Source organism: Clinocottus analis, unplaced genomic scaffold (genome assembly GCF_023055335.1).
Source record: "Clinocottus analis isolate CAN_PGR_092001 unplaced genomic scaffold, fCliAna1.0.p SCAF_1, whole genome shotgun sequence".
Lineage (NCBI taxonomy): Eukaryota > Metazoa > Chordata > Actinopteri > Perciformes > Cottidae > Clinocottus > Clinocottus analis.
Genome location: NW_027175820.1, coordinates 21994398 through 22021958, shown reverse-complemented (window position 1 = coordinate 22021958; position 27561 = coordinate 21994398). Strand labels below are relative to the sequence as shown.

At 41.8% G+C, this 27561-nt stretch overlaps 1 protein-coding gene across 1 annotated transcript in view; it reads right to left on the bottom strand.

The window, feature by feature from the left end:
- The window catches only part of LOC137782101 (A disintegrin and metalloproteinase with thrombospondin motifs 7), a 55611-nt gene that overhangs the window by 20729 nt on the left and 7321 nt on the right, over positions 1-27561 (bottom strand). Inside the window, exons 3-15 of the mRNA XM_068571209.1 lie at positions 25228-25411; positions 24038-24237; positions 21166-21249; positions 20625-20749; positions 19307-19456; positions 17447-17590; positions 9655-9799; positions 3028-3120; positions 2216-2361; positions 1738-1907; positions 1494-1627; positions 406-526; positions 66-310 (exon numbers count right to left, since the gene is read on the bottom strand). Coding sequence (XP_068427310.1) covers positions 66-310; positions 406-526; positions 1494-1627; positions 1738-1907; positions 2216-2361; positions 3028-3120; positions 9655-9799; positions 17447-17590; positions 19307-19456; positions 20625-20749; positions 21166-21249; positions 24038-24237; positions 25228-25411 — 1941 coding nt within the window. The remainder of the gene's footprint in view (positions 1-65; positions 311-405; positions 527-1493; positions 1628-1737; positions 1908-2215; positions 2362-3027; positions 3121-9654; positions 9800-17446; positions 17591-19306; positions 19457-20624; positions 20750-21165; positions 21250-24037; positions 24238-25227; positions 25412-27561) is intronic.

Here is a 27561-nt window from a genome sequence, read left to right as displayed (position 1 = left end):
TAGGGTTGGCTTTCTGGTCACAGTATTCTAAACTCAAAACGTGAAAATCCAGACGTTAGCCCGACCTGAATCCACAGGGGCTCCATGGTGGGCCCCGGAGACGTCAGGTGCTCCAGTTGTCCCGTCCTCTTGTAGGTGAACACGGTCCCGGCTGCCTTGTACTCGCCGTTCCACTGAATCGTCCAGCCTCCATTCAGAAAATACTTCTCCAGGTTGTCACTTCGGAGCGCCAAGAAATTCCCGGCTTCGGCCACTTCCTCGATGCGGATGTCCCAGGCTGCCTCGGGGATCAGCCCGATGTCGACATAGCCTAGAATGCAGCACATCGTCATAAAGTGAACTCAAAGTGGTGAAGACGGAGCAGAGTTGTCGGCTTTAACCGAACGGAGAGATTGAGGAACCTACCGAGTCCTTCAGTCTCGTCGAACGTTCGCCTCACAGTTGTGCAGGTGGAGCCGTTGCCGTGACACACCCCGCAGCGATCCTCCACAGCGTTGGAGTCGATCACGTAGTCGCAGCCTAAATTCTACAACACACATGCATCAGATGAACCCCACGGCGCGTTAGTCGTTACCCAACAAAGGTGCAGTTAGATAACAGGCACAAAAGCTGCACTGAGGGAACTGAATATCATGAAGACATTTGTCATCATGAAGTCTTCATGAACCCTTCAGGATTGGTTCATTCGCCTCACCTCACCTCATCTACCCCGGACTTGTTCAGATGAGACAGGAGATGGAAGTGGAAATCCAAGTAATCCTTAATATTGTTCCTTGCTGCTTTATTGTGATTGTCACAACCTTCACTGAGTTAAAGGTGCAATATGGGATCGAAATATAGAAAAGGTTAGTCCTAAAAGATCATAATTCAAAATATAGTCGGCCGAGGACACAGTTAGCATCTAGCGACCCTAAATAGCACCCTCCTGTCACTCAAAGTGGCCACGCCTTAGTAAGCCGTAGTATAGTTTAAACAGGTGAATTACATATTGATTCAGTGTGGCATCACTCCACTATATCTTTACCTATTGTGGCAAATAGTGTTATATTATTTCTTTCAATTTTGGAAATGCTGATTTGGCGAGCGACCCCTTCAAAACCCAAATGGTTTCCAGGTAAAAAAAAAAGGTGGAAGACATGTGGTTTCCTGTCATAAATGTCACAAAATGTCATGAAATCAGAGCCAGAGAGTCTGTAATTGCTGTCCACTCAGTATCAAAAACAACGTCGGTATCAGTGACTGGCATTCTGGCGTCCGGGTGATAGGCAAGAGCCGCGAGATAACAGACGCCGTGTTTTTCTATCAAAAAAGCTCATATTCATGCAGAATGTCAACTGCGCAACACTCGCAGTGTGGCAGAGAAAACAAACCAACTGTACCGCGTCACGAAACAAAGCAGAGTCACGGAAAAGAGGAACACCAGGGCGGAAAAATAAAGTGAAAGAAACCCATTTTCCAAAGGATGTGTGGAACGGGCGGCACGGTGTCGATACCTTACAGATGCCGTTCACGCACACGTCTCTGCTTTTGTTGCCTTCGTAGCACGGCGTCCCATCAGCGACGGTCTCCTGCATCTTATCGGAGAACTGCTCGTCCAGCGGGCGGCAGTGCAGCTCACAAGGGCTGACTGGGAGACGCGAAAGCAGGAGACACAAAGTTGTGATGAATGCTGCGCGACGAGCGAAAGGTCGCCGTTTTAAATGCCGCCACAGCCTCAGCGACGTTCACCCTGCTCACCTCTGTTGAGGACCGCTTCCCACTTGTAGAACCGGCCCTTGTACGGCACGGTGTCGAAGTGAGCACACTGGAGGTCTCTGAAGGTGGGCAGGTCTCGAGCACACGGCGTGGTGTTGCAGATCCTGTACCTCCGTCTCGCTCCCAAACAATACTTCCCTCTGTGCTTCGGACTGTTGGATCGTCAAAGACAGTGTTTTTCTGCTCTGCTCTTTGACTTTCAAACATTTGCGATACGGTCGGAAAATCGTCTCGTGAAGAGGAGACGTTTCAGATCTGCAGTTTTCATTGGTTTCAGTCAACAAATCAATCAAATAGACAAACAAATCCGTCCCTGATTCTGTGATATCAAAGTGTCTTCACTCATCTAAGTCTCAGTACAGTGAAACAAGCTCATAGTTAAGCCTCATTATTCGCAGATAAAGGATTACAACACTAATTTAATTGTGAAACAATAGTGAAAAACAAGAGTGAAACGTACACCGGGTCGTCACAGTCTCTTTGGGCGCTGCGCACTCCGACCCCACACGTCCTCGAGCAGGCCGACCACTCGCTCCACGACGCCCAGCCGCCGTTCACACTCTCTGGCTGGTATCCAAGTGCCACACACTCGCCACCGAAACACCACTAGGAAAAACAAACAAACAGCGGCGCTTAAATGAAATTTACCCAATTAAATACATTTAGACAAACTGCGAGCTTCATTTCCAGATCAGATTCAACTTTATTGTTATTGCACAACGTACAAGAAAATGGAGTTTGCAAAAGAAGCAGTTAAGGTGCAGTGTGATGATAATATGATAGACAGTATAGACAGTATATTATGCAGTAATATGATAGGCAGTATCTTCAGTATCTTCTTGTTATTTTAAGGTTTGCCTTCTTCCATGTTGTCGAGAATAAATACTAAACCGTTTGCACTCTGATACATTACATGTATATTTTCTGAACACTGAGACAAAATTGTTTGCGTTGTTTTGTTTAGCTGAAATGCGCGGCACGGTGGTTTGTGTCGCTACATTATTCATTCATTTCAATTTATTTTGTATAGTTCGAATTCACAAATTTGCCCCGGAGGGCTTCTGCCGACCCGCCGCCGTGAGGCGTCCGGTTCTTTACCGTCAAACGCACAACAACAGTCAAGACCTTGACGGTAATGAGATTCAACACTGCCTCCCACGATAAACCCCTTTCCCTTGAGAGAGCCTGAACACGGATGGCGTTCAACAACAACATCACAATGATCAATGACAATCTCATTCCTTTTCCATGCTCATGCGATGGGAGACTCACCTTGGCCTCCCCACAACTGGTCCCGTCCACAGCGCCGTCCAGCTTGGAGTGGCAGGTCGTTCCCACAGTGCACCACAGAGTGCTGCATACGTCCTGGCAAAGCAAAGAGAGATTTGTGTCTTACTACAGCAACACGTCCGCCTATGTACTGATGCGGGATGGATAGGAAACAAAATAATGTTTGAAATGCAGATTTGGTGTGAAAACTATCAGCCTGGATGCTGAAGATGTTTGTCCTGTTTCGACTCTTTGGTCGATTTGCATTCACGTTCCTTCGCTTTAGTGTTCGGGGGCGACTGTGGCTCAGTGGTGAGCAGGATCGTCTTTCAATCAGAGGATGGGCGGTTCGATGTGACCTTGAGCAAGACACTTAACCCTAAATTGCTCCGGTCGCTGCGTCTACGGTGTATGAATTGTGTATGAATGGTTGATAATACTGATGTGGCACCTTGCATGGTGGCTCCTTCCATCAGTGTGTGAAAGGGTGAATGATGTCATGCAGGGTTAAAGCGCTTTACGAGTGTGTCGAGCTCTCAGTGCCACTGGGAAAAGCAACAATATTATTATTCGCAATAATAATGAATCGAACGACCAATAAGAAGCAGTTCTTTCCCACAGCGGTAAAGAAGACTGATAACACCCAAAAGGTCAAATGTTTGTAAAGAAGTTCCTCGGCAGATTGCTCCAATTATCCGAGCCCCTTCCTGTTGCTGTTGCTTGACATTTGTGTTGAATGCGTTTGCATTTGGCGCCCAATCGTTATACCCGCAGATTAGGACGTGTTTTGGCGATTTGGACCTTTAGAAGGCAACAATTTACAGGGATCTGTGAGAAATATTTATCTTATTTTCCAATTAATAATCCCCAACTGTCTCCTGACTGATGACACCAGAAGAAAGAGTGGGAAAGACTGTGTTGATTCTTTCAGATGCTCAAACCAACTGAGTCTGGAGCAACTTCAACAATCCATTGAACCAAGGACACAAAAACAATCAAGACATACCAGCGTACAGTACGCCCATGAATGTGTACTACACAGCTATTGTCCATGTAACCTTCTGACAAATGCACTAATAGCACAACAGCAGCACGTTATAGAAGGCCACAATTCCTATCTAGTCATCTGTTGTTGTGAATTGGACAGTACACAAGTGTGTGCTGAAGGACAGAGACACGCCGTTCTGTTTCATTTCTGTTCAGCAGCCATGAAAGAAAATTCCCTCTTTATACGGTTGCACAACAACATCAAAAAGTTCAAGATAAGAAATGACAAACTCTCAATAAAAAAGTGGAATACAATGCAAAAGTTAACAATTCCTTTCGCTTCTAAAACGCTGAAGAAACTCGTGCTTTCAACACAAAAGTTCTAGTGCATGAAGCATTTTGTACACTTTAATGTTGAAACAAAATCAAAGGCGTCACATCTGTTCCATCAAGCTGTGCAGCAGAGACGGCTGAAGCGCACCTCTGTTTGAGTGAGCTTTCAGCTATTAACACGGACATACTCATCATGAAAGTGAGCGTCAGCGGTTCCTGAACTCTGGTTTGTGCTCCGTGTGATTATGATGAAAGAAAGCTCGTTAAAAGGCAAGAATGTTTTATTCACGTGAAGATGATTAATGAATTGGGGATGTGATTTAAACAGGTTATATAAAATGCATTGATTATCTCATCTCCTTAATGATAATTAAGGAGATTACCGGACATGAAATCGTTTTAAAATTTGTCAACATGAAAATCTAAATGTCTCGGTAGAGTATTTTTACGCCTCTCAGCGAGATTTTGTTCACTCCTGGCGCCCTTTTGTATCGCATGGCATGCACATGAGGACTCACATGTATGTGCACTAGCACGGTATTGATGAGATACACACAACCGCCGACGGTATGAAACATGAAGGGAAAAGAAGAGGTTATGTCAATCAAATGACTTTATTATGTCCTCCGGCTTCATGACGGAAAACTAGCTCCTCATCTCGTATCCATCCCCTTCGAGCGTAATGATACACATCATTAATTCTGGACATGAACGTGGCGATGTTCACATACGGGAAAGCTCCGCAGGCTACATTAAAACGTACAGTATGCTATAAAAAGAAACAGCCATCACTCAAATATAAACTGAACAAAAGTGACTGGTATTTACTGCATTGGATTTTGTGTGAAATGTGTGAGTGTGTAAGCATCCACAGTTGTTTTTCGATCCTGGGCGGTGCTTGTAAAAAGTGCACACGCTGGAACAAATTATAGAGACACACTGTGTTGTTACTTTAAGGAAACTGGCGGAAAAATACATGTGTGTGGTCTCCGTCTGTGCAATTCTTTGCCGTTCCTGCTGCTCTGGCCTGTATAAATCATTCAGATCCGCTTGCAGGCATAATACACAGGAGCCCTACAAAGCTTTACGACAGACGCTTTGGATGAAGACGGGATTATATCAAATCTGCAACGCATCTACTCAAACACAAATCGCAGGAAAGACTCCCCGTAATTAGTCCGTCTATGCAAATCCTGTGTCAAACAAATGTGTGTGTGCATCGTTATGATCCTTCAGTCACGCCAAGTCCACTCGATTCTTCTGCAGCGAGTTTGAACAATGAGACGGCTTCATGCCTCGTTAGTCATCGGCTTGGTAACGTTCCCAAAATCTCAACCCGGGTGCTCTAATTTGACCCGCGTCACGGCGACCATGGGTCACGGCTACGCGGCGAGAGGAGCGTTTTTTTTGTTGGTTTTTTTTGGCCCGTGCAGGCAGTTTAAATCCAGCTCATGTCCTAAGAAAGTTTCCCGTGCTTAAAAAGGGATGGAAGTTCTGTCGGGCCGCGTTGAGCCGCTTACAGACACAGAACATATCAATTCTAAGCCGGTGGGCGGTTAGAAAAACACACGGGGCCCTTCAGGCTCCAGTGTGATCCCTCAGACCTGCTTGTCAGACGGTTTAATCGCTTCTGAAACCTCCTCCCTCAACAGCTTTCTAATGTCGGATTATAGAGGGGAGGGGGGGGGCGTGCCTGTTCATATTGTTGCACAACCAATTATTCATTAAGGTCACCTTTTTCCATTCTTTTTTGACACAACAACTTCTCTCACTTTTCATGCGAGCACAACACTACGAAGGTCTCCCAGGAGTGAAAAGGTGACCCCCGCTATCCCCACATTCAAACGACATTACGCCTACCTTCACTCTTCGACAGGCCGGCTTCCCAGTCGGCCTTCGACTGTCGCCTCCGAACAAAGAAGCCTTCCAACGAGGTCAAACAACGCGTTACGCAAACGAACAAACGCGTTTGTTCAGAATACAAGATTTTCTCCTTGATGATTGTATTGTCAAAAAAACTAACAATGTTACTTTTCAAAGTAATGTAATCTGGAATCTTCAGTCAGCGATGTTCATGACAACTGTGTTGTCCCTCCACAATAAAGTACACAGTATGTTTGAAATAAAGCCACAGGAATTTTAGCATTACATTTTAGCATTTACAAATCTAATAGTTGTGACCTAAGCCAGAGTTACTTATTTCACAGTGCTTGGGTTTAAAACTTAAGCCTTAACGGCGATACACACTCTTGCAACTGCAACTGTGGCTGGCCACGCAGTTGCGTCAACGCACTCGTGTTGGTTTATGGTTCCCGCCTTTTTCATACTCCAGAACAGTAGGCGGCGCAACGACCGCTTAGAGTCGACCTGCACACCGACATTCACCGATATCTCCCTCCAGGAATTCACCGCCATCTGCGTGTCCTTATACTCCGTCAGACGGGTTATATAAACGCTCATATTTGCAGGACCTCTTCAGCCAAACGTTCTTCAACGGGATCCATTGTTTGTGTTTCTGCTTTGGCTTTTAAAAACGGCGGTATTATGCTACGAAACCGGAAATGCGAGACTCAGAAAGGACGTGGTTAGCAGACCAATCGCAGTCTTGCGCGCCGCGAACGGCTCGCGTAGCTTTGACGGACAGTCCGAAATTTGGGGCGACACACGCAAGATGGCTGACGGGACGACGCAAGGGGCCCATGCGGGTCTTGCGTGTTTGCATATCTGCGTAAAACCTGAGCATAAAGGACCCTTTAAACTCATCGATGTTCTACTCACACTGCACTTCTTGAATGATATAACTTTTGCAGCTGTAGAAATGCATACACAGCTTTCCTTTCAATCTGTTAATCCAATGCTTAATTTGGTTTTAATGCGGCCAGAGACACAGTGTTACAATCCCAACAAAAGGTCAGTGCTATTTCTTCCCCTCCAGTCTGGGTTATTTAAAATAAGATGGGCTACGTCTCAGTGGTGACACCCAGAGATGAGATTATTCCTGATAGATCGACATTTGAAAGATTACGCTCCGCTGTTGAGGTGTCATCTAAATTAACATTTTTATAAATTGCTGATGGCAGAATAGCACAGAGTGACCTAAAGTCCACTCTAGAATTGGTAAAATGATAGTAAGATGAGGCTCTATTCAACCAATTTATAAGTGCCAAGTATTTAAATGAAGTGACACTGATGAATGAGAATCTGTAGGTCACAGTCTGGCTCAAACCTTAGAGACATAATCGACAGTCAATTGACAGACTGCTGGACAGTCAATTATGTCTCAAAGGTTTGAGCCTCTACAATAGTACTGAAGGTTTTTTTTAATCCAGACTGGGACCTACAGATTCTCCTTCATGCGCTGGCTTCCTGTCAAACAAAGAATTGACTTTAAGATCCTGCTGCTGGTTTATGAAGCACTGAATGGTTTAGGGCCTAAATGTTTGTGATCTTAGGGCCTAAATATGTTTGTGAGCCTAAATATGTTTGTGATCGACCCCTCAGGTCGTCTGGTTCTGGTCTACTTTCTGTTCCAAGAGTCAGAGCTAAACACGGAGAGGCAGCGTTCAGCTTTTCTGCTCCACATATCTGGAACAAGGTCCCTGACAGCTGCAGGTCTGCTGATGCCCTCAGCTCCTTTAAATCCAGGTTGGAGACTTTTCTGTTTGCGGTTGCCTTTTATTGAACCAGACTCAATGCTGCATCTCACTACTGCCTTTTATTTCTTAAACTGCAGTGCAACTGTTATTCAATTTTCCTTTTTTGTGTGGCTGTTTTAATGTTTTCTTAACTGTTTTTAAATCTGCTTTTAATGGGTTGATGTGAAGCACTTTGAATGGCCTAGTTGTTGAAATGTGCTATACAAATAAACGGGCCTTGCCTTCATCAGCAGGTGTGCGCAGGTGTTCATAAAAAACCCACGATACAGCAAAGTGCAGAGGGTTGTGGAAGCTGCACAGTTGCTTGCTGTCCATCCAGAATAAAATAAAAATGCCCTCAATCCCAGATAATTAAAACAAATTTCAGGTTCATACTTTTACTTTGGGTTTCATGTTAACCTGCTTTAATGTTAAAAAAAAAAAACACTGCATGTTCCTCATAGTGTCTGAATAAACCTGTATTCACTGGCTCCATTTTACGCCCGTCTCTGTACAGAAGCCAGCGCAGTCTGATTGGCTTGCTAGAAATAATGGCATGTCTTTGCAAAGGTTTCTGAAGCCGTGGGTGGGATTCTCAGTCGGGAGGCTGCGTATTCTAATGAGCCTGCACGAGAGAGAGGACGCGGAGCCAAACCTGATCCAGGCAGCTCATAAAAAGCTGGCTGGGTTGTCTTATTTCATAATTTGTGGGTTGATAACATAAAGTATGCGCACTAGCAGTACAAAAGAAGGGAGTTTGGCATGCCATGTTCCATTTAAATAATCCATATTGAACATGTTGTGGACACAGAAGATTGAAGAAGTTTTAAGACTCATGATAGTGAAGTGACCTGTACCACAGACATGCGTCCTGATTTCCTTTATAATAATACATAAATATTATAAGGATACTGAAAATGTGGCTCCCTAAATAACTCTCCCAGTAACTGATTGCTTCCTCAGGATATCATTTTTTTTGTAACACTTGTTTCTAGTTAATTTGTTGCCTTATTAAAACAGCGTGACTGAAACAAATTCATTATTATTATTATTATTTTAATGAAAGAAGACCAACAATATGTTGGTTCCAGTAAGAATAATTTCCACTGGGAGCTGCTCATTTTTTATCATTACAGGTGTTTTGATATTTATATTACAGTTACTTCTTCATTTTTTTTGTCAGATCAGTTAAAAACAGTAAAGTGTGCTAACTCTTAGCTCTTTATAGTAATGATCAAAATACAATATTCAATCAATTAGAAACCAAATTAAGTTCAAGTAGGTTTAATTGTTTAATACTAAGTCCATTTGGTGTACTTTTTGTACTTGTTGATGTTGTTGTTGTGTTGTGGCGAATTAGAGTATGACACAATATGTCCTCTACACGCTGTACTGAAGTAGGTCTTTCAGGGAAGAACGAAGTAGACAGAGAACATAAAGAGACATTTTTCAATGAGAGCTTTTAGAGTAGAAGAGCAGGTCGAATCAGAAGCAAACAGATGCCGTTGCAAGGACATGAGACATTAAAACAAACCGAGACAGGCCAAATAGAAAGAGCCAAGGAGGAAAAAAAGATAGCAGAGAAAGGAAAGAACGAGAGTACCGGAGACACTCAATCTTTCCATACAACGCATATGGAGGTATGGATTTTATTTGAAATGCATTTTAGTCTTACGTCCATGTCGTCGCAGAGCACGGAGCCAGATCCATACTGCAGCCGACACTGATGGGCAGAGCTGTACAGAACCCCCGGCAGCACCGAGTCCAGAGACAGCTTGTCCTTTACGGGGGCATCATCAAGGCACCAGCCCCAACCGCGACTGTGAGGGACGAGAGGAGGAAGGGGGAGGATGATGACAAAAAGAGTCTGGTACAGGTCGCCGTTTAAAAAGTCTCTTTGTTATTTACACGCAAACAGACATACAGTTTTATTCTTCAAAATGATGTCAAGTTGACTTCCAACTATGAAAGCTGTCACACACACACTGCATTAGTTCTTCTGAAGCCTTTGAGATGGGCAGGTCCTCGCCAGGAAATATCCTGTACCCCCAGTGTAATGGACTTGGAGTTTCCGGCAGAGGCCTTAGGGTTTGCTCGCAATAAATGCTGACCGTGTTGCGTTAGTGTTTGCGGCTCCTGTCAGTGGACCAACACTTCAGCAACGACCTCTAAACGACCACTTTTGCACACAATTATTTCACTAATCATCCTTAGTATTAAATATGTGGAAGCGCAGCTCGAGTGCTGCATTTAAAAAAAAAAAATCGCCGCCAACCAGTTTTAACAGTTTACACCTACGTCACTCCCGAAATACTTCATCAATTGATCCTCATCGATATATGTGTGAAATTGTTATTGGTAGGGCCAAAAGTGTGTTGACCTTCGACCTTCGAAAATCGAACCAGTTCACCGTTTGAGCCGAATTTGAACAAATTCAGGCGTTTCTGAGAAGAGTGGACTGGACAACAAAACATACGGTAATGCCAACGTACGACTTCTTCAATCAAGTTAAACTACAAAGTGCCATCAGTACGTAACATTTAAGATACGACAGTGCTACTTTTCATATTCACGGTATAGTCGAAAAAGATGTGTTTTTGGTTTGAGGTGGAAGATGTAGAGACTTTCAAGACAAAAAGCGTCTTGAATTAAGTCATCACCAGAGTGAATACCGATTGCTCGGTTTAAATATTTATTTATAGCGCTTTTCTGAATATTTAAAGATGCTTTAAATAGGAATCATTCACACAGTGATGACAGGAGCTACCACGCAAGGTAGAATTAGCTAACTTTCATCCACTGTAGTCTGGACCAATCGACGAATCGACCCTGGCTAGCGGGGCCGAGGATCGAACCGTCGATTCTCTGATTGAAGGATGACCCCTGCTCACCACTGCTCCAGCATATTAAATGGCGTCAGTGACGAAAATCACAAGCTTCCCCTCTAACGCTCTCGTAAAGATTTCCTTTAAATCCCTGACAGTTGAAAATGTGGGATAAAGAGTCGATAAGTGGGTCAGATTGTCTGAGGCTTGGAGCGCAACACGTGCAGTGTCTCTCGAGCGGCCGCAGGAGGCTGGAGTCGCAGTTTGTGTTTCATTGTGAGAGGTTCGTCTCTCTCCTCATTGCGTATGCATTTCGTGGACGATCGCATAAATACGACGACGTAATGAACACCGATGATGGTGGTTAACTTTAGCAAAGGAAATCAAGTTCAATCAAAAGTACATTAAAAGTATCGGTCCAATTAAAACTTGCAGATTAAAAACAAGAAGTTTTAGAAGCAAAATGTATTATATATATAAAAAAAGAGGATAAAGTAGCTAAAGTATAGATGTATTATTCTTTTGTGATTTGTGAATATGCATTAATTAAAATGTATCCGTTCCCCTTTTTTAATAACTCATTACCAACAACCTTTTTTCCCTGTGTTTGAGTCGTTGTAGGAACTCCAAATTAGTGCGAATACTTGTGTTTCATCCCACATACTAATCAGACCCATTTTTGGAAAGATTAGGACCCAAAGAACCCGTAATTTGATTATTTTTTGTGTGTCCGAGAATAGGCGCAGCTTGGTGCGCTTAGTCCCCAAAAGGTTAAGGTTCAAGCTTTAAAGCACTGTCACCTCACAGCAAGAGCCCCCCGCCCCCCCCCCCGGGTACGTCTGTGTAATATCTGCGCGTTCTCCACCGTGGCAGCGTGGGTTCCCTCCGGGTTCTCCAGGTTCCTCCCACAGTCCAAAGACATGCAGCTCAGGTTAACTGGAGACTCTGAATTGCCCCGAAGGTGTGAACGCGATAACGCTGTGATGACCATCAACCTGTTCAGGGTGAACCCTGCCTCTGCCCAATGTCAGCTGGGACCGACTCCAGCGCCCCTGAATAGAATAAGTTTGGATAACGGATTGATTTGTGTCGAGGGCTCTCGAGTGAAGCGGCCATTAGTGCTGCAGCTGAGCCGCAAATCGTTTTACTCACAGTGACAACACGGGCGGTTTGACCCACTGGTTATTATGACATGAGCTTTGGGAGGAAATAAGTAGTGTCATTACCACTTGTAAAAGACTTCCAGAGGATTGAGTACAGCAAAGGGCATCGCTTCAAACTTTGCTCCGTGTCTCATTATAGCTTCCCATTACCGTCGCCAATTACACGTCATGCTGTCAGTCACTATAATGAGGATTTTGTTCAAATATATGATTTGCGTTTAATCTAGTGCTGGTCCTCTTTTTCAAAAACATTGTTGTTATATAGGTTGAAATTCTCAACCAGCAATCGATACATGAAATGCTTTGACAAAAACAGACAAAAATGATTAAAATGTGTGATCTGTGACGGTGGCAGGACTGTAATAAACCCAGCTGCGTGTCTACCTGCGCGCAGTCTGCCCGGCAGTCATTGCGTGTCACCAGAGTCTTCCTCGAGCTCCTAGATTGACAGCCATGAGTGCTTTGAATGGCCATGTTCATTGTTAACATTCATTATGATAATTGCGAAGGGAGGCCTGAAGGGACTGCTGTCAGATTTCTCCCTGGATTGTATGATTTTGGAGCTGGCTCTTTGGAAATGAGTGGGCAACACTGGGCTGGGTTGTTTGGTTGTATAATTTGAATAATTATAATATAGCGTACTCTTGAAGGTTTCTCCAGTGTTACTAACCCTCGCTTCAACATCACACGAGCCGAATGGGTACAATTAATGCCAAATCTCTGCATTGGGCCTTTGTGGCATGTTCTACTCTTTTCTCTCAACTCTTTCATCCTTCTAATACAAGCAAAAAAGTCAAATAAAATAATCTTGAACAAAAAAATAAATAAATATATTTCTTTTTTTTACACCACACTATGCCTCAAGGATACAGGATAACTCAATGAAAGGATATTGATTGTAATTATAACTTGCAGGGTGCATGTTCTACAAAAAGTGATAAGAAATAACAAAATCAAGTTGTTATTTCATTGTTAAGTGTCCGTGTTTATACAAGTAGAGATGAAAAGAAGGCAGCTAATCACATTCTTCTTATCTGGAAATGACAGAAATGAACAGCAAAACAAAGATTAAATAAATACACAATAACACCCTGGAGCACTAATTATTTTCTTAAGTCAAACAATGTTAAATCATTTCACTGTAATTGTTTACAAGAAGAACAAAGATTACAGTACAGATTAATCATTTGATATTTTTTTAAATTGTCACTACTGAAGTAGCATGTGCTAATTACATCAATTTGACCTTATAAGTCCTAGCTGACATAAATTATATATATATATATATATATATATATATATATATATATATATATATATATATATATATATATATATATATATATATATATATATATAAATACTATGAAGAATGAGCAGAATGAAGAATAGTGTGAGGATGTTTGTAGGCCCTTGTTGACCATGTCACTGTTGGAGATGTAAACCTTTCACATGTCTCCTCATTCATTTCCTGTTTGCCGTGTGTGTGATTGACGGGAGGCAATTATGGGCTCAGGCTGTTGCCTAGCAATGCAATCCCGATGAAACGGTCTATACATTAACTCCGAGCTCGGGCCAGGTGATGGTGTTGCTCTGCAACAGGGACCGCTTTACTCTTTCTGTGCTTTTTAACTGCGCCACCTGGAAGAAATCAAAACATTCAAGAACTAGTTAAAGCGGCGATAATTGTTTTATTGCCATTTGGAGGCAGCGCGACAAGCTGTCGACTTGACTTATTCTCATCTTATAGCCTGTTTACACATCTGGCAACACTGAAACATTGAGTTGGAGTTTTTTGAAAACATTACATTTCATTTAGCTGGCGCCTTCATCCAAAGCGACTTACATGTTGCTCTATACACCGTACACACAACAACGGGGAACAATTAGGGGTCAAGTGTCTTGCTCAAGGAGACAACGACACAGACTAGAGGAGCCGGGGATCGAACCACCGATCCTCTGATTGAAAGACGGGCATGCTAAAAAAAAACAGCCACAGTTGCCCCCTGTGTTCACTGCTCCGTAAGCCTTGTGGCGTGTATTAACTCGAGAGTAAAATGTCCGGCTTCTCACCTGCTCAACTCTCCACTATGTTCGCCTCGTTAGCCAGTTAGCTCGTCGCTAACTTAGTCTGTTTGTTGTGGAGCTCGTCGTGCCCAGTTTATCAGAGACGTTTCTATTGTAAACAACTGGCTGCTGCGACTGAGAGCAAGACTGTACATTTGTGGGCTGTAGAAAAAATAAGTAAGTAGCAGAAAGATGCTAAAAGGACTGATGGGGTCTGTGTAGTACACACTTTAAGTTCATTATTGCATCCAAGCTATTCCTTAATGTTTTATTTATTTATTTACAAATAACACAGTCTTTTCGCCCTTGTCCCTGTTTCAAGGTAATTTCTTTCCACCTTTAAATATATTCTCCTGTTGCCTGAGTTACCTGAATGAACCGCATTCTGTTCATTTATTTATCGACATTTTGCACAAACTACATGAATAAATTACTCTGAGTGGCTTTTTGCCTGCGGTGATTTTGGTGCAGTGGAGTGGTGAGAGTGAAATTAGGTGAGTGCACATAAATTATGTAAATAATTTGCATAAAGAGCTCCATATTGCGTGTTGCTGTCGTTGATAGTGGAGGAGTGCGCTAACAAACATAGCGGCGTGGAGGTGAGACTGATGGAGAGTTTAGTAAAATGTATTACAAGGAAAAGAAATGAAAGAAGAAGAAGAAGAAGAAGAAGAAGCTAATATTGATCTTGAGTTTTATATACTTTATAAATAATACATGTTCTAAAAAGTTCAACAAAGTCTCGCTAACTATAGCTAAACTAAAACTTGCTCAAGCCATTCATGAAAATAAATGCACTTGCAATATCAATTACATTTCCCCATTTCCTAATTATACACTATTACAGTCACACATCTAAAGGAAATGTTCTAGTCTTGTCTCAGTTAAGCTAAATAATTCAAATAAATAGAAACCGAGACTGATTGTTTGGCCCTTAACCACAAATCTGAGGAGACCTCACGCCAACTGTTGAACAGCAGCAATTAAAATGTTCTCCATCGCTGCCTCCTGACGGCAAATTAGGTTCTCCCGTGACCTTTGTCGAAGCCAGCTTTCCGGGAATGTTTATGTCAATTAATGAAAAATGTCCTGAATCTGCTCACTTCAAAAATAAACTGCATATATGAGCTGTGATGATATATACTATGTAATGTGTAAGATGTCTTCAGGCTCTTTGCGTCTATGGTTCTTCTAAGCAGCAATTAAATTGACTTGAAAAGATTTTCTTTTTGTTGCCACTTTGTCCTTTACGGCCTTTCAGGAATTCTGCTCTGGACGCTTAACGGCGTCTCCGTTTATGAGTAGCTCATCTTTGTGGTATTATCTAAATCACTCAGCTCAGTGTGACCCTTCACATTCCACATAAAACAACACCTACGGACCAAACCTCTGAAGCAGCGCGGAGAAGCTGAGGCCTGCGGGACAACTGACTGAAGCCACACACAATAGGAGCCTTGTCCTGCAGTCAGTGGAAGAGATTTTTGTTTTGTTTTTTTGAAACCAGGAAAGGGGGGGTTCGCTGGCATTTAGAGCAATGAGACGGGAAGACAAATATCAGTGAAATGATCAATTCACATTTAGTGGTTTTGGAGTGGCGGGCTGATGTGGAGGTCAAAAGACATGGACGCACACGCCAGCTGGGCGGGGGAAGGGCGGGAAGTAGGCTTTATCTCTCACAGTAAATGGGCTAGTCTTTATTTTTCATCAGCTGGACCCTTGTGAATGCTTTTTACTTTAATGTAAAGCTATTATACATCCGGGGGAAAGTCCTGTGTTGAGCTAGCCATCAACCCACAGCTCCTCCAAACAGACGGACCATGATTAGAAATGCATTTGTCGTACGTCATCATTGAGGGAGAAGATAAGTTTCCATTAAAACATAAATGAAAATGCAGTTTGAATTGATTGGTTGAATGGGAAGAGGGTTTTTTTTTAGACACAGGTTTAAATTGTCATTTCCATTCATTCAAAATGTCTCAAAGAGCAGACTTATTACCAGTAATAAACTCATAACTGCATCAGGAAACATCGCTAAGAGTCGACAATCACACTTACATGCTCGCAGTTACAACATTGTCATGCTGATGTTTAGCATGTTCACCAAATGTAATATCTGCCAATCAGCACCAAACAACACAGAGAACAGCTGAGGTTGCTTTTGTTTAGGCATTTAGACACAAACTAAAATAATTTGTGGGAAAAAACATCATTTTGACATCATAATGGTGCGAAATGAAAGGATATTGTGCGGGGAACAGTAATTACTGCACCAAAACGAATGACAATCCATCCAATAGTCAACAATATTTTTTTTTTTTAAATCTACATAAGGGTGAGAAGACAAGTCAAAGCAATTAGGATTAATAATATAGTCTTTTCAAATGCACTGACACAAAGTATTAACGAAAACATGGGTGGGAAATGGTGCTTTTAAGTGCAGAGAAAGCCCTTTTGTCTCCTTTTTAATTACCATCGCCCAGACACACAAACACATAAACCAGTGGCCTTTGTAAAGCAACCTCCCACAAGACTAAATATCGCCCCACAGGCTCTTTTTTTTTCCACAGTCAAGAAGCCACAATACTGTCAAGCAGCTGAACACCCACTAAATGAATTCCAGATGCTTGGAGCTGAAAAACTGGGGCAACTCCAGTGAAATATCTCAGACGTTTAACAAATAATCTGTTGAAGAATCACAAGTCTGAGACAGTAGCAGCTGACATGTCCTTCATTATCAGCTCTTTCCAACCGTGCTGCTACAAATACTTTTAGTCTGCATGACGCCCGAATGGAGCACACTACCTTTTTTTTTTAGGTCTGAATGCGTTCACATCATCAGTAATTGTGTTACTGCGTGTTTATTAGACAAGTTAAACACCGTGTTGTGTTCGCCCTCCGGTTAGGATATGGGAATTATTTAACTGAGCTTGATTCATTTTATCGTCCCAGACATTTTAATGACTACATTAATAAACTTCAACTCGGATAAGCACACCCTTTTAAAGAGTGATTGCTTTATAAACATCACTCACTATACTAGCTAATAAGTCATGTCAAGTTACAGCTTCATGCTAGCTTCCATACTAATTTATTGTATGTGACTTGGACAAATCTCATTGATAAAAAACCCCAACTAAAATACAGTGAATGTGTTGGCCTGAAAGATTAAATATCATCTAGACACCATGACCACATATACAAAATGCAAACATGTATGTACACCACATACTAATGAGCTCTTTTTTTCATGCTAGCATAAAGTGTATATATGTATTGGATGACCTTCGACAGCTAAAAAGCACATGCATGAATCTAAAAGGTAGTGGGCGCAGGAAAGCTGCACCGCTGTGAACACACTCAATAATTTATACAAAGTAATTATACAGGATCATAAAGGATGTGTGGCACTCACTCCAGGAAGCGGGTGATATACTCGCGACTGCAGCGTGACCACCTGGGCTGGGAGGTGCCGTACAGGAGCTGTGGAGACATGACGAAAGGTCGTTTCCCAATTGGTTCACAGTCATTACCGTTGCCATCATGCTGAATCCCAAAGCTGTGACATAAAAGCACATCCCACAGAGAGGGCAATTAATGTGAGTCGGCACAACATACACACACTTCAAGGTAAAGCTACGACAAGCCAAGACATGCATCTGGATATGAACTGCCATTATTGTATTTATATGACAATATTTAACATTTGTATATTTGGCTGGCGGTGCAACAAACATAAACCTCTGCACAAAAAAAAAGAAAAATATTCAAACAAGCTGTAGATGCTTTTTTAAAGGGTAACTTCTGGGTTGTATTTTTCAACCTCCATTGTATTTTCCCTTGTTTATGTGTCTAAGTGACACATTTTTGTGAAGTGACATTTGACAATTGGTGGTTTTGTGTGTGTGTGTGTGTGTGTGTGCGCGTGTGTGTGTGTGTGTGGGCGTACGCTGCAAACAGCACGCAATAAACGCGCTGCAATGTAGTGTAATTGCTCAGGGCAACTCATCCTGAAGGGTCACTAAAAGTGCTCGGTTTTAACGCCAACAGGCTTGAATTTTTATTAGAAATATCCGACAACATTATGGATTAAACTCTACAGAGAAATACAAAAAAATTCTCAACTCTCTGCTGTTTCTCCCAGACAAAGAACAAACAAACACTAATATGTTCTCTGGGGCTGTTAGCGGCTAGTTAGCTAGCCTGTACGCTAATGATTTGTGTGTCGTACAGCGTAAATTGGGTCTAATTATGAGAAACATTTATAGGCAACAACTGTGCTCATAAATTCTGAAAACAAACTCAGTCTGCCAGTCCCCTGTTGGAGCTTTAGTGAATCAATTTCCCTCTTTAGCTTGATATTTACAATGGACTCTCGTCTAGCGAGGATTTAGTCGTGCGTTTAACACAAAACAACATGAACATACAATTAGAACGAGATGCCAATCAGACACGCACATAGGGAGGAGAATATAGTAAATAACTAAGTCGTTTTCGATCAAAAACAACAAACACAATGAAGCTATTAACTGGACACGGTTGTGAATGATCAAGGACACGGTGAGTTATTCTGGCGAGGATGGGAGTGTAACTCCAAACTACATGTAGACGTAAGACAATGGTGAACGTCTACATGTTCTCTGCCGCTCGGTCGATGGTTTGACGTCTGTATGTGAGTAATACAGCTTGTGTTACGCTGCACATTACAACACCATCAGTCAAACAACGTTCCTATTGTTTGGTGACAAATAATCTGACAGTTCTAATGAAGGAGACGCAATTATTACTCTATGTTCCAACCTTTTAATCTGTCTCGTAAGAATGACAATTGTTGAGCTTTTCTTTAAGTCTTTTAGTCCTTTTGACACTCATACATGCAGTGAGTCACATGGAAATGACAACTGCCTCTCGTCTATTCTTCTATTTTTCAAGGTTCACCCACACAGACCATCATGAATAGTTAAATAAAGGAAGGATGAAAGTGTTATCAGCTCACTAGTTGGTAGGGAATATTAATAATGGCTTTTTATTGGTTAAAGATACACTGCATTTAACGTAGAGTAACTGATAGCTTAGCAAACACTGTTCAACCCGAGCAGAATTGGTACCTTACATAATTAAACCGTAACGAAAGCTTGTTTTCTCTGTTAATTATTTAACAATGTGAACTTAAAGCAACATATAATGTGTGTGTGTGTGTGTGTGTGTGTGTGTGTGTGTGTGTGTGTGTGTGTGTGTGTGTGTGTGTGCGTGCGCTTGTGCAGTGAAACCTTACTTGTGTCCCAGCTCATGAGCGACAGTGAAGGCCAACGGGAGGCCGGTGTCCTCACTGATGCTGCAGCTGCGATGCGGCTGACACATCCCGGCCACGTGGGACAGACCCAGCGTCTCACACGGCGTGTTGACGGCTGCACAGATGTCCTTCCTGCGGAAAGTGGAACGTGTGGAGTGTTGGTTACATGTCGATGGATTCAGAGGGGGAGCTGTACTGTACGCCGTTTTTTCTCCTGCTTCCCGCAAAATGACAGGAGGCCACGGGCCAGTTAATAAACAACATTTAGCATGTTTATCAGATGAAATGAATTTTTTTTTTTTTTAGAAAAGTCAATTTTTTAAATTGTTTATTTTCAGAAGGCTTTATAGGATTTGGGACCCTTCTTAGAAGGAGGGGGGGTCCGCTGGATGCTCACACACAAGCTCGATTTTTATGTTTTTTATCTACTTTGGGACCTGATTTACATTTCATATTTGGGATTGTTCCTTGTTAACTAGGAAAAGGTCGGTGTAAGTTGAGTCCCACTAGGGCGGGTTAATCAATATGGGCAATTATTTACAAGCCAAAAGAATATTTCAAATGTAATAAACGACAAAATTCGCCCTGGTTTCGGGAACTTGTCTGATACAAATGATGTGAACATGAGTTTTTGAGTAAATGACTAAATATGAGGAGATTGGAGAGGTAAAAAGTGATCTCTTTACTGACGGTAAAGTTCTCTATAAGCTCTCAGAGAAGAAAGATCCACAGCAGAGCTGCTCATTCATACTGAAACTCATGCGTTCGCTGCTTTGGAAGAAGAAAATGTCAAGTGTTTGGTCTGGGAGAAATTGACTGTCCTCGACTGTCCTTTGTGCTGGAAACTGTGTGATGTTTTTTTCATGCTTTGAAGGATACAGGTGTGTAGCTGTAAACTGTGTGAATGACTCATATCGTCTGGGTTTTTATCAAAGTGACAGCTTATTCAGGAAATGCAAGGGAGTTCAAGAAGAAAACTCAAGTCAGGGGTGGATCATTCCACATACGTCTTTCTTACCTTCTTTTTAATGAACCTGCTGTTCATTTACTGGAGGTATTTGGTATTTCATTAGTATTCTGTTACCTGCTGGGATAACTACAGCTGGGGACCTGACAGCTGTTAGATATCAAGTGAAGAGTGTGTGTGTGTGTGATACATGTGCACGCAGCGTTGGTTCTTCTCTCTGCAACCACCTCAATCGGGTAAATCAATAACTGCATGATTACGAATTGACTCCCTTTGAAGACGTGATTGCGTGCAGTTACGTGCGAACAGCGGGTGAGCTCAGTTTCCATTTACCTGGTGAGCAGAACTGCTACGTCGTGGTGCAGTGGGTGCTCCTCTCCTTTCATGTTGAGTTTCTTCTGCCACTTACAGAAGCTGTTCAGGCTGTTGTCAGCATGGTGCGTAATCTTCAAGTCATCCTGTTATCCACATGAAGACAAAGAGACGAGCGCGTGAGGCAAACAGATAGCAGCTAGTGGAACACACGTTTTGATGTAATGAGATGTTCACAGAAAGAAGTACTGCTGCCAACAATGTAGAAGCATCCAATGACTTATTTTGAACTAGAATAACCCGAGTGCACTTTATTGTGGGTGTGATTTAGCGAACAGAAAGCTCTGTGTTTACAGGTTACATTCATAAAATACTTGCTGGTTTGCTGGAACAATTATTGATTGAATTGGGACTTGAGTGACAGCTCTGCTCTGCACGCCGCCATGTTATTAGTACGTACATATTCTGCTCAGTATGCCTTTGAGGTGTAAAACCTAATCCCCGTTGTTATTTCCCTATTAAAATAATCCACATTCCATTATCATAAACACATTATTTTTACCTCGTCCTGCTCCAGTAGGACGAGTCGAACAACCACAATGTTGATTGCGTTTCCAATACTGGCATCTCGGAACAGACCCGCCACCTGAAAAAGAGAAAAACTGCATGAAACATTTGGACCGCGCATGATTCCTAACTACCATAACATATATAAAGATAATCCTGAGACACTTTATGCAGTATTTATTCTGTCAATAAATACTTTATAAATATATATATGTATATATATATATTTATATATATTACATACTGTATTATTGTTGGATAATTAGTGCCATATAATTAGCCTTTATATAAACTACAAAACTTTCAAAAAGACAATGAATTGTTCCTTTTCAGGAACTTCTTGTTCAGTGTCAGTATATTTTGCTTTCTTTCATTTCCTTTTAAACATCAATTTACAAGTTGACCTGAGTCATTCAGGGTCAATTGTTGTTGTTTTTATTAATTAATGTCATTATTGTTTTGACAGTGACTCGTGGTCCTGAGCCGAGGTGGGACGTGACAATTCAGAGCTCTGCGTGCTTAAAGGCAGGAGGATGTGTTTTATTACTGGAGATACTGTTGTAGCGTGGAGAAATTTGCGAGAACCGTGAAACAAAAGGTCCAAGGTGAAAGGAACTCACAATGATGGGACGCAAGACTGAGCATCATTAACATTCAACCTTACAGGTCTCATTATATCCTCCAGGAAAAAGTCTTGTGAGACTGGTAACCTGAAACACACTTTGGATTCCAGGGCACAGGTGAAGTATGTTGGATTATTATTTTCATTCCACTACGACCGCTTGTGTTCACATTGTCGTATTAAGAGTGACAGCAATGAGCTTCTGAACAGTTTAACATCGTCAGGTCACATAAAACTGCACAGATACGCAACTGCAAATGTGACGATGCTAGAAAAAGAACGACTTGTGTAGCATATCATCACTTCTTTCTCTCCCTGCACTTTTTTTATTTACACTTAAATACATGCAGGCTTGTCCAAAACAATGCTAGATGTCTTTTTAATAGCCCCATTCTCTACAAGAATGAATGCACTGGTGTTCATTTGCGGAGTCATTCATTCACTAAGCATACTTCATAATGCACACGGCTCCAGCCTTCCAACTAGATTTTAAACAAAAGCCTTGTTTTAAAAGGCTTTCCCTGCTCAGCTGCTCTAATGCTGACAATTTAGATGCCAAGGAGTCGAAGAGAGACACTTATTCTGCAGTAAAACACAAGTGGATTTGTAAATAACGCTAAGTTTCGTTAGTACACAGAGTGCCGAAGGACTTCTGACACACATAAAGGAAACTTAATTCATCCAAATGTTTTGTCTCTCATAGTAGACACTTGGAGTGCACATCTTATTGCTGAATCAACTTTGCAACACATTTTTGCAGCAACATTCAATCTGTTTTCAGTCTGTCTTTGACATGTTATTTCTATTGTCTCTATCTCATGACTAAAAATAGAGCCGCAGCTATTTAAAGCAACAATGTGCTGTTGATGTGACATGTTTCCTCTCAAGCCACGCGCTGCACATTTGCTCAGAGTTGAAGGGGTAAACGGTGCCTTTTTGGGTTTCTTTCTTTTTGTCCACGTGGCGCTTGTTCGGTAACGGCTGTAATAAATATCCCAAAGAAAATACAATTCATAACCATGTGAAGGGAAGTTGGGAGCGATTCGTTCCTGCTGAGATTGATTATCCACAGAGTGCAGCTGCACAAAGAACAGCAGAACACCAAAACATGAACCTCTTGTGAAGCTGACAACTTCAAGATGGCGTCATTGACGAGACAATGGAGAAGCTGGTGGCAGAGGAAGGTGATGCCAGAGTTATTGTTTGGAGGTCCTAAGAGGTGGTTTCCCTTGATCCAGAGCGAGATTGTTTTCACAAAACTGAATCATTTGGAGCTTTAAAGTTCAAAGCTGGAATCTAGAGGACCCCAAAAAAACCCCAGAGAGGATGTGAGGAATAATGGCCGCTTCCTCTGTGTATTATTGTCTGTTAATGCGCAGGCTTCTCTGTCAGTGAATTCCCTTTCCTGATATTCTGTCCTCTGATAGCACCTCCAGTAGCTGCGGTGAGACCAGACATGACTTTATTTTGGAAATCCCCTCTTATGTGCTCATCAATGACAGACAAGTCAGTTTACTTAACCCCGGACCAGGTGGCAGTAATAACATGTTACCTGATACAAGGATGGGAAAACGGAAACAGCACTTCCTGTAACTCTGCATTCAAAATATCTGGCAGGATTTATTCCTATGAAACCGTTCCGTAATGTGAACAGTGTGATTAAGCTACTCATCATAATAATATTGACTAATAATGACCAAATTGAACCTGATTGAGATTTAACAGCTTATTACAAGTAACCCGCATTCTTGTACAGAGAGATTTTGAATGCTGCCGTGTATTATATGTCCTCATTATCTCACATAAATTGTGTAAGTTTGTAGCATTTAGAAAATACAAACCCTGAAATCTGAAGACAATAATAAACTTTTGCAGAAGACGCATTCATTCATGTGTATCATCGTTTTTTAGAAGGTCCCTGGAAACCAGGAAAACAGATAGTCTGCTATGTACCTCCTAGCGCCTCTAAAGCTCACTAATTAACAGCCTTTACATTGTTTATTTAGTCTCCACTGGTTGCCTGGCAGTCAACACATAATACCACCATGTCACACTCATAAAACCACAGTGTTTTGATTTTACAGTCCAGTTTGTGGACAGAATCAATCAAACATTATGCTAATTGGTACCTTGGCTAAGCTAACTGGCGGCTAACGAGGGGATTCAATGGGTTGAAATTGTGAATGAAATCAAACAATGTGGATTTTAACGCCTGGAAATGTTGACGTCATCGTCACATACTTACAATGTTCATGACAGCCAGGACGTAACTTTCCACTGCTTTGCTCCCGTGATGCTCCACCATTTTAGGGTCGGCCACCACCAGCGTTTCCACCCACTTCTCTTTGCTGACTGAGCGTTGGCGAATTCTCTTCCTTCGTCTCTGCTGCCGGTGCTCCCACCGCTCCCGCTGCCTCTCTATGTCCTCGAAACGTTGATGGGAATCTGAATATTTAATTACAGTTACACGTTATTACAGTCGCTGTCAGGATTTGTTATCAATTGAACTTAAAATGGTGCTCCTCCTTGTTTTTGAAGGAATAACACAAGCAGAAACAACATCCGTTGTCGTTTCTCATGGAAACGAATGATGGAATAATCCAACTAAAACCACATAGAAATCTTCACACTAATAACTTTATGTAGCTTTAATATATTTATCATTAATCTCAACGCTAATAACTGTCTGTAGCTTTAAGATATTTCCCCTTAATCTGAGCAATAACTGTCTGGAGCCTGGAGACATGTCTCATGAGTCGTCCTCTACCTGCCTCTGCTTTGGTTTATGCTTTACCTTGTTATTGTCTGATAGTATTTTAGTTCATATGTACATATATAGTTATGTATTTTTTGTAACAGCACATTGCTGTAAAAGAGCATGAGCGTTCAGCTTGGTGTGAGACCATGTGTGCATAATCACATGTGTCATAATCTATCCATCCATCTGTCCATCCATCTATGGAACGCTGATTCTTTGTACTTCTATTTCTTTCTGTGAATCATTGACATCAGCAGGAGTCGAAATAAGTACGAAATAATAAATAATGAATCCAATTTACAATGCCTGATTGTTTCTTTGAACACTGGAACATTGATGTCAGGAAGAGAAAGAAAAGGCTGTGGTTTTTTTTATACTGATTTATGTGTCAAATTCTTAATTATTCACCAACTCAAAAGCACATTTTCTCTCCGGGAGGCCCAAATTATTTTCAAGGTCAGACTTTGAAGTAGTGGAATCATGAGCTCTGCCCCGCTGATTATTTCCCGCAGACGGACTAAAGAGACGAGGACAACAGCACGTCGTCGTCCATCAGCTCCGTCCTTATGAAGTGCTCTAACTTACCATCCGACTGCATCGTATCAACGGAGGAATAACAAGTATCTGTAAAGCTTGCCACAAACTTTTGTTTGTGCGCATGTGTGTGGTGAACTTACTTGTGATTCCACAGGTACCGTTGAGAGGTTGTTTCCCTGAGACGGGCTGCACCACCGGACGCCAGGAGGGAGGGGACGCTTGGCGTTTGAAGATGGCGTGGGACTGCGGCGCCGAGGCGTCGACGCTCGACTTCTCCAGAGGACGAATGAAGAACTCTTCACCGGACAACTTGAACAGTCCCGTCTGAAGAAAAACAAAAGCCAGCGTGTCAGTTCAGTTGTATTTGTGTATTTCATTTCATCTTCTGCCACAACAGATATGAATAGTGGCCATAAGGTGACACAGCACCTTACTATTACTATTTATAGTGTCACAGGTAACCAAACAGTACATTATTGACGATACAGTACTGCCTCGAGTGCCTTATTACTTAATTGTTCTTTTTTGTTGTTTTAAGTGATTAATCAATTAAATAACCGTCAGATTAATACACAAATGAAAAATGATTGACAGCCATCCATCAATATGTATTCCAAAACGAGCTTTATAATACATTATTATTGACCGCAAAACAGTTTTTCATTAATTACCATGTCATTATAAGTTATATCTAAATAGAACCTCTGCAGTATTATTAGATATAAAAATGGGGTGTGCTGGTCCCTTAGTGTCCTTATGTATTGTTCTTCTTTATTGTTGATTATTTTCATATTGAGTGACTGTTACATCAACTCATCACATCCTGTAGATGCTTTTGAGCCTTCGAGGGTGTTGGATCCAAATATGAATCATTGTTTGTGTTATAAGTAATATGTGTTAGAAGGCCAGTGACTTCTCATTGAACTCTCCTCTCATGGCAGCATCTACACACCAACGAAGAAGCTCCTGATGAGTCATGAGACAGCAAATGTCTCTGTTTGCCTGAACATATGGGCGCCTGTCTTTCTATCTCGGCCAGGAGTGGACTGATGATCAGATGACTGTGAAGAGACCATAACGACATCATGTGGGCCTTTGTGTATTGATAAACATATGTATTTAAGGTGATAGTGTCGGCCGGGCTCGGCGCGCAGTTTGGGAGATGCAATTTTCTTGTCACGTTATCCTTCTGACTCTGTTCCTTCTTCGAAGAATAAATGTTCCTGTTTTTTTACTCCAAGGCGTCGAGTGAATTTTTCTAACAGATGGAAAGGAAGTGTCCTTTATCTGTGAAGTGGTTGCAGTTACTGTTTTTAATACTGACAATTATACTAAACTGGGAAATCCTTCAATGTTTTGGAACAATATGTACAACATTTCGTCTTTAAAAGCTGAAAAGTGAACACTGATTTGTCTCCAGCACAAAACGTGGGAGCTTCCACAGTAACAGTACAAACTGCCTGGTGTCTTCTTTTTTTTTTTTTTTTTTTTTGGGCCGTCTCCATCCAGGGTGCGACTGACACAGGAGAAAGATCAAATGTCACATAAATTACTGCGCCCTAAGCCACGTTGGCACGGTGCCAAAACAAAAATTCCAGCAGCCCCACTCTTTTTTCTTCTTCTTCTGTTGACCAGCCTTTGCCCTTTATTAAATTCAGGTCCACCTTCTGCTCCCTGCAGCTGCAGAGGGGCTCGCTGGCTCTGACAGCCGGGAGGATGTGCAGCAGCACATGGGGAAAGTGGAGTAGGGCAAGACCGCTGTGTCGCAACATGGTTTCTTCTGTGCTTACTCTATTTTGAGTGCAAAATGCAGCGCACCATGAGCAGTGTTGAGCGCGAGCGCTAAGTTCAGCTCGCACAGATTCAAAAGATCACGTTCAGCGTTCAGCGTTCACAGAAAATGAGCTCCTTCATTCCTACAGTTTTTTCTTTTAAACAGATGCGATGGCATTTAATTAGTCTTTTATTTTACATACATACTGTGTGTGTGTGTGTGTGTGTGTGGTTAAGTGATGAGCTCAAGAGTTCAAATGTCTTTAAGACTTTACCATATTCCTGCTATAATACTCCCTCCCACACATTTACTTTATTGTGTCTTAAATTGATTATTTTCTAGCTCTTTATTTGAACTGAACCATTTTATGTCTAAGATTCTCATTTGACTTGTGCGTGATTTTCCTTTTATATACAAAGTCCCTAATATTCAAAGAGCATTGTTGAAGGAAGTTTGTTATGGCATTGTTATGTTTGTGTTTGTTTTCGTGACTCCAGTTGACTCGTGATTTTATCCTCAATATAAAGGAGAAATGCAAGCAAGACATTCACTGCTGTTGTAACCTCTCTGCACTATACATTGATGTAACTATACATTGTTGTAATGTAAAGGTTCAGTATTTACACCGAGTTGTGTAGACCGCTTTCCTTCATGTGCCTCTCTGCTCAGTAAATAACATCTTTGTCTGTTTGTGCTGTGA